Raw genomic sequence first — 6,996 nt, 5'->3', positions numbered from 1 at the left:
CTTTAGCTCCAGTCCTATCGTCCTTGCTGTGGAAAGTGGAAACACTTATAATCGCAAAATAAAAGAAAAGAAAGTCAGAATAGGAGATAGCCAGCTGTTCAAAAACAAACCTTTTTTGTTCAGGATTTTTTTGTCCTGGAATTATATCACTGTCCTGCTGGACAGGGATCAAACCCATGACCTAGCAATTACAAGGCAGGCATACTAACATTCTAGCTTCCAAGCTATCTAGCCTGACTTTGACAGTTTTACACTTGGTTCTAAAGTTTGATACATATTTGGTTCTAAACTTTTCTTGATTCAACTATCGTATGGGTTAATAACACAGCTCTCAGAGACACCAAGTCAGTGTAGACCTATGTCATAGTCTACAAACCAATTTGCACTTCCCACTCCAGCTTCCAAGCTATCTAGCCTGACTTTGACAGTTTTACACTTGGTTCTAAAGTTTGATACATATTTGGTTCTAAACCTTTCTTGATTCGACTATCGTATGGATTAATAACACAGCTCTCAGAGACACCAAGTCAGTGTAGACCTATGTCATCGTCTACAAACCACTTTGCACTTCCCACTCCCATTTCAATGGGGCTCAACCACTTTTTTTTTTCTTCGCTGATAAAGGAAGTTCGAAACACGCTGATCTCAATAGAAATGCTTAAAATTTCATTTGAGGCTTCCTAAGATGAGAAATCTTCGTTTGAAATTTTCGAATTTTGAAACGCAAAAATTTTCGCGGGCAGCCATTTTTTCGTGATGACGTCAGTTCATGCGAGGTCGTAAACCATGGCTGCTTCAACGTTATTTTTTTGCGACCTTTGAGCGACATTTTAGGGGATTTAGGGACCGTTTTGGATGTTTTTGAGTGCGCCAATGCACTTTTTGGGTACTTTTACATCGGAATAGGACTCTACCTCGAAAAAAATTGTCATTTGGTTGTGCCCCATTTAATATACTTACATTGAGATAAGTCTCTTCTGTTAGAACCTTCTTGGTCTTTTTCTTCTTGGCTGGTGGCTGCGTAGGTTCTTTGAATATATCAAGTGCGGTTTTCCTTATCGATAAAGCTCTTTCGCCTACTTGGGGTGAAGGTGTTTCGTCCATGGTGTTCTGTACTACAAGAGGATGATCACAAGTTACAGAAACGTCCAAAATCCAGGAATCTTTAATCTTACTTTTCTTATTTTATTTTTCTCTTCTTCTCTAACAGTCAAGTGCGGTTTTCCTTATCGATAAAGCTCTTTCGCCTACTTGGGGTGAAGGTGTTTCGTCCATGGTGTTCTGTACTACAAGAGGATAATCACAAGTTACAGAAACGTCCGAAATCCAGGAATCTTTAATCTTACTTTTCTTATTTTATTTCTCTAACTTCTCTTATCAAAAATACAAAAAGCAAAAAAATAACAAAAACGTCGAATGTCGAATAACGCATTCCAGTGTTGCCAGATTGGTCATATGGGATTACCCGTTACCGTACATTACCGTGTTTTACCGTACGCCATAGTGATAAAAAATCATAAAAAAAAAATCTTTTAATAACTTTAAATTAATAAATAAATTAATTAATTAATCCAGTAAATCCAGATCTTTCTCTAATCTTATATCTTATTATCCAGCTCAGATTACACTAATTGCTAAAGCTTCTGTTGCTTTTCAAGAACAAGTAAGTTACCCCAAACTATATACCTTTATTTTGTTTGAAGAGCCCTGTCCTCCTTCTCTTTCTTTGATTTTGGTATTTTGACAATCTATTACAGTTACTCGCACCTCTATCAAACTTAAAAAAAAAAAAAACATTAGTTGGCGAGATGGTAGCACGTTGAATAAACAAGTTCCCAAGGGATCACTGAAGTTAATCCATGTGCGAGTTAATCTGTATGGTTGATCATTTGGTTTTAAATCCATCGCATTGTAATGGGCTCCAAAAACAAGTAAAACTGTAGAAAGGAAATAGAGGACAGGGAAAACAAATCCCTTTTTCATACCTCAGGTGCCTCACAGCAATTTCCCCACTCTTTGAATGCCTTTTCAGCCGCCACAGTGTCTCCCCTAGCAAGTTGAACAAGAACTAAAGCCACAGCCAGTCTACCAATAGCAAGCAAGTGTTCTGACTCCTGGTGATATCCTATTTCCTTCATATATGTTTTGTTTTCACATATTACAGCTGACATCTACAAAACCCTATCTGAGAAAAAAAGCTGTCCTAATGATGTACAAGGTATTCCTGAAATTTCCCGATGCCCTAAGACCTGCCTTTCCAAGACTGAAAGAGAAACTGGAAGATCCAGATTCGCACCTCTAAAAAAAAAAAAAAAAAAAAAAAAAAAAAAAAAAAAAAAAAAAACAGTTGGCGAGACGGTAGCACGTTGAATAAACTAGTTCCCAAGGGATCACTGAAGTTAATCCGTGTGTGAGATTGGTATTCGTATGGGTGATCATCTGGTTTTTAATTCATTGCATTGTAATGGGCTCCAAAAACAAGTTAAACTGTAGAAAGGAAATAGAGGACAGGGAAAACAAATCCCTTTTTCATACCTCAGGTGCCTCACAGCAATTTCCCCACTCTTTGAATGCCTTTTCAGCCGCCACAGTGTCTCCCCTAGCAAGTTGAACAAGAACTAAAGCCACAGCCAGTCTACCAATAGCAAGCAAGTGTTCTGACTCCTGGTGATATCCTATTTCCTGACGAATCAGATCTGCAGCCTTGTCAAATCTGAAAATAAAAAAGAAATCGTTCAGTACCCCCTTGGAAGCATACCATATCATGATTTAAGTGTGGTGAAGCTACAACTTGAGCATTTTTTCACAAACATTCATTTAAAAAACCTATGGCCCTGCTGGGGATTGAACCTGAAACTCCAGTGTGCTGTTCTGGAAGTTATCCAATTTCAAAGTAGTTTGCAATTTTCTGGTAGGTATCTTTGAGAGAACTGGTAATAAGGAAGTTATAGGTTTGAATCCCAGCCAAAACATTTTATTCACAATCAATCAAGAAGTAGTAGTTATTGGAGCTTACTGAGGGGGCAAAGGGAGTTCCATTAATCCATTCAAGCTGTATAAAAAATAATTATTTTAAACTCACTCTTTGACCCTCCAGTGTGCTGTTCTGGAGGTTATCCAATTTCAAAGTAGTTTGCAATTTTCTGGTATCTTTGAGAGAACTGGTAATAAGGAAGTTATAGGTTTGAATCCCAGCCAAAACATTTTATTCACAATTAATCAAGAAGTAGTAGTTATTGGAGTTTACTGAGGGGGCAAAGGGAGTTCCATTCAAGCTGTATAAAAAATAATTATTTTAAACTCACTCTTTGACTCGTACACACATACGTGCAGCTCGGCTAATGTACTCGGCTGCTTGTTTATAATTATCTTCACCATGGGCTACATCAGCTGCACGAGAATACAATGTGAGAGCTGCATCCGATTTTAACTCCTCCAAAGACTTGGCTCCCTTCTCTAGGACTGTGCTGGCTGCTTCTCGATTGCGGCTAATGTACTCGGCTGCTTGTTTATAATTATCTTCACCATGGGCTACATCAGCTGCACGAGAATACAATGTGAGAGCTGCATCCGGTTTTAACTCCTCCAAAGACTTGGCTCCCTTCTCTAGGACTGTGCTGGCTGCTTCTCGATTTCCTTGAAGAGAATTTTAAAATTCATCAGTAAAATTTCATTTCAGCCTTGTAGGGACAACCAAGGAGCTGATGGAAAGACTAATTTAAAAAGACAAGATAGCAAACCATGTTAGGGTTTGTCCAATATAGGGGCATTTCCTCCCCCTACTGATCTGATAGATTAAGCAAGTACTTAGGTATAATTAGTGAGTTACATGTTTTAGGATCTGAGTCATTGACTGAGTAGTCCACTGAAAAGAGTACTTAACCCTTGTGTATAACTCACTTTTTACAATTCTCTGACTTATAAAATTGCAAAGTTCTATAGTGATTGTAAAGTTACTTTTTTATTTATTTTTTTTTTTCTAAATTACCTAGGTACTTCATATATGTTTTGTTTTCACATATTACAGCTGACATCTACAAAACCCTATCTGAGAAAAAAAGCTGTCCTAATGATGTACAAGGTATTCCTGAAATTTCCCGATGCCCTAAGACCTGCCTTTCCAAGACTGAAAGAGAAACTGGAAGATCCAGATTCTGGTAAGAAATTAAGAATCAGGGGCCCATTTCTGAAAGGACTTGTCACTCCAAACTTTGCTCTTTGCATTCTTAGGTATCCTATTTCCTGACGAATCAGATCTGCAGCCTTGTCAAATCTGAAAATAAAAAAGAAATCGTTCAGTACCCCCTTGGAAGCATACCATGTCATGATTTAAGTGTGGTGAAGGTTGCTGCTTGAGAAATGAAAGGTACAAAGTTTCAATTGAAAAAAATCCTTTCAGAAAGAGCTTGTTGTTTATTTTTGAGATTAACCTTACCCTTTGTTTACCTTACCCTTTAGATTAACCTTTGTTTATACGAGATCTCAATTATAAGGTTTCATTAAATTAGTGATACACCTACCATGATACGATATTGGTAAATTCAACTCAGAAACGAATCGCCTAGCGCCTTTTCTATGTCTCTGGATTGACATTAATCAAGGATTAATCTTGGATTTAAGTAACCATTTAACTTAATTCCTAATTAATCTATTCTATCTTCTCAGGAGTTCAATCAGCCGCTGTGAACGTTGTGTGTGAACTGGCGAGGAAAAATCCCAAGAACTACCTGAGTTTGGCTCCTGTCTTCTTCAAGTTGATGACAACATCATCCAATAACTGGATGCTCATCAAAATCATCAAACTGGTATGCTGCTCTAGATTTTAGCTTCTTTTTGAAGAGGTTTGACAGGGGGAACTGTAACTGCTAGGGTCTTACTGTCCCGAAATCTAAGAGAGAAGGAAGACAGGATAGGAGAAAACCAGCCGTTCCGAGAACGAACCTTGTCCCTTCAGGATAAAATCCTCCCCGGGCGGGAATCGAACCCGCGGCCTAGCGCTTACAAGGCGTTTTTGCTTCTGCATTTACCCCAAAGGTCGTGGAAGCAAATGTAATCACTTTGAAGTTGATTTTTTTCTCTCTCTTTATTTCTGGTTGATTTTTTCCTCTTCCAAGCTTTGGAAGGTTGTGACAAATTTAATTGTGTCCTTTCCCCCACCTTTATGAGATTTTAATGAAGTATTTCAGATGTTTTAGTGGTTTGGAATAATCAATGAAAAGATATTACTTACTAGTACTAAGTACATACTATAAGAGATTGGTAAGTAATTGTATACTAAGCATAACGTGGCTTATGTGTGAGGTAATCAAAATTGTTTGAGAAAGTATCAAAATTTTCGACTTGCGACAAAGCGACATAAACTTACATGATTGAAGATTTGTCTGGTGTTCGTTTTTCCAGTTTGGTGCCTTCACTCTTGTAGAGCCACGACTAGGACGTAAGCTATCTCAGCCTCTGATAGAACTAATCCTGAGGTTGGTACTCTATCACCAGACCAAGTATCACCAGTACCAAGTGTGCCTCCCAATGTAGTATAAACCCGGCAAACTCTTTTGTTTCAGGATTTTAGAGATCTATTTTTTTATCGATTTCTGCCTCGTTTAGAGGTAGTTCTTCAATTATTTATCTTTCCTCACAGATACATACCTATTATACTTAATACTTCTACAGAAGTTTTCTCTTCAACTTGCCCACAAAGGCCTAGTAGCTAGTAGATCTACTCAAGAGTCAATTGACTCTGAAAATTTTGCTGCATTTACTAAAAATGTTCAACAGTCGATTTTTCGGTATTACCTTTGATCACTTAGGTATACGTAGTACATACCTACGTAGAAATTCTTCAAAATACTATCGAAACAAAAGAGTTTGCTAGATTATGAAAGGGGGACACTTGGTACTGAAATTCTGAGTTTTGTGGTTTTCTTGTTTTCAGTTTGGCGCTTTGACCCCATTAGAACCCCGCCTCGGTAAAAAGCTCATAGAACCCCTAACCAATTTGATACACAGGTTTGTAGTTTGTAGTCTCCTCCATGTTTTGTTTCCTTGATTTTCCTTGGAATACTCTGCCTTTTCATCCTGTCAAATACTATCCTAAATCGACCTGTTTTATTATCTGATAGTTTAAGTACAAGACCTTGTTTAGACTGCCGATGCCGGGGCAACGGCACTTTTTGGTCTTGTTTCGGCAGGATAAACAAGGTATGTATATTCTATTCTCTTCTATAGTTTTAGAGGACATTTTGATTTAGGAATACATTCCCGAGTGCAAGATAGAAGAAAAATCGATCTAAAGTGGATGAAAATGGCAAAAGTGAAGCAAAGTTTCGCTATGCACCGCGCGCGCTGTGTTTCAGTTTTCTTAAACAAATGATCGCCTCCAGCTACGTCGCAATATTCCTGTATGTTCTTCTCTTCAATCTTCCCATGTTTCTCTTCTTTACCTTCTCTTCATCCGATCCTCCTACTCTTCATCCCATCCCTTTGCTCTTCAATCTTCCCCATGTTTCTCTTCTTTACCTTCTCCTCTTCCCATCCCTTTACCCTTCATCTTCTTCTTCTCATCTCTTTCTTCTTCATCTTGTTTAGTTTATGTCTCCTCTCTACATGTTCTCTTTCTACTTCGTTAATCTCCTTAATGTTATTTTCGTACATTTTCCTTCGTTCCAGCACATTACAAGTTATAGATTGCCCCCTTCCCCCCCTTCTATCTCATGTATACTGTGAAACACATCGCTAAACATTTCCTGAAACGAAAAGCTCGTCCATAATATTCGTTGAAAATTTTCTCGCTCATCATGTCTCGCACAACTTGTTGTTCAATGACTGAAAATTGAGAAATTTAGTTTAGTGGAATTCGGTGTTTTCAAAAATCTATATCTTATTTTATCTCCCCATCTGTTTCTGTCTCCTATCCTCAACACTGTCTTGTGGCTCTAGTTATTGTAGTGATGTCAATAATGCGGTTGGTGAATCAATTCAAAGAGTGGAGCTAGTTCC

At 38.0% G+C, this 6,996-nt stretch overlaps 4 protein-coding genes across 4 annotated transcripts in view; 2 read left to right on the top strand and 2 right to left on the bottom strand.

Annotated features, from left to right (window-relative positions):
* Nucleotides 1-1,518: 1,518 nt before the first annotated feature.
* LOC103520930 (coiled-coil domain-containing protein 130 homolog) overlaps nucleotides 1,519-6,996 on the top strand; it is an 11,347-nt gene continuing 5,869 nt past the window's right edge. The window contains exon 1 of the mRNA XM_008486029.3: nucleotides 1,519-1,663. The gene's annotated coding sequence lies outside the window, so the exon portion shown is untranslated. The remainder of the gene's footprint in view (nucleotides 1,664-6,996) is intronic.
* Nucleotides 2,515-4,001, bottom strand: LOC103520935. The gene is made up of 4 exons (XM_026831853.1): nucleotides 3,989-4,001; nucleotides 3,500-3,636; nucleotides 3,306-3,469; nucleotides 2,515-2,713 (listed from the first exon to the last, which is right to left on the bottom strand). The coding sequence occupies exons 1-4, from the start codon at nucleotides 3,999-4,001 to the stop codon at nucleotides 2,530-2,532; spliced, it is 498 nt and encodes a 165-aa protein (XP_026687654.1). The 3' UTR covers nucleotides 2,515-2,529.
* Nucleotides 4,033-6,061, top strand: LOC103520934 (AP-3 complex subunit delta-like). Its single transcript, XM_008486032.3, has 3 exons — nucleotides 4,033-4,157; nucleotides 4,666-4,805; nucleotides 5,933-6,061. Exons 1-3 carry the CDS (start codon nucleotides 4,070-4,072, stop codon nucleotides 6,044-6,046), a joined length of 342 nt encoding a protein of 113 aa, XP_008484254.1. The 5' UTR covers nucleotides 4,033-4,069; the 3' UTR covers nucleotides 6,047-6,061.
* The window catches only part of LOC103520933 (splicing factor ESS-2 homolog), a 4,516-nt gene continuing 4,223 nt past the window's right edge, over nucleotides 6,704-6,996 (bottom strand). The window contains exon 7 of the mRNA XM_026831852.1: nucleotides 6,704-6,822. Coding sequence (XP_026687653.1) covers nucleotides 6,704-6,822 — 119 coding nt within the window. The remainder of the gene's footprint in view (nucleotides 6,823-6,996) is intronic.

The sequence above is a fragment of the Diaphorina citri genome, unplaced genomic scaffold (genome assembly GCF_000475195.1).
Source record: "Diaphorina citri unplaced genomic scaffold, Diaci psyllid genome assembly version 1.1 scaffold4282, whole genome shotgun sequence".
Taxonomy (NCBI): Eukaryota; Metazoa; Arthropoda; class Insecta; order Hemiptera; family Psyllidae; genus Diaphorina; species Diaphorina citri.
Note: the sequence above shows the minus strand (reverse complement) of the source record. Positions and strands in the feature narration are given on the sequence as shown.

Coding starts and splice junctions, on each gene's coding strand:
- LOC103520935 (XM_026831853.1), bottom strand. Junction 3,470..3,499: donor ATAATTATAAACAAGCAGCC/GAGTACATTAGC, acceptor CGAGAAGCAGCC/AGCACAGTCCTAGAGAAGGG. Junction 2,714..3,305: donor ATGTGTGTACGAGTCAAAGA/GTGAGTTTAAAA, acceptor TTTTATTTTCAG/ATTTGACAAGGCTGCAGATC.
- LOC103520934 (XM_008486032.3), top strand. CDS start 4,070: ATGATGTACAAGGTATTCCTGAAATTTCCCGATGCCCTAAGACCTGCC. Junction 4,158..4,665: donor ACTGGAAGATCCAGATTCTG/GTAAGAAATTAA, acceptor CTATCTTCTCAG/GAGTTCAATCAGCCGCTGTG. Junction 4,806..5,932: donor TCATCAAAATCATCAAACTG/GTATGCTGCTCT, acceptor TCTTGTTTTCAG/TTTGGCGCTTTGACCCCATT.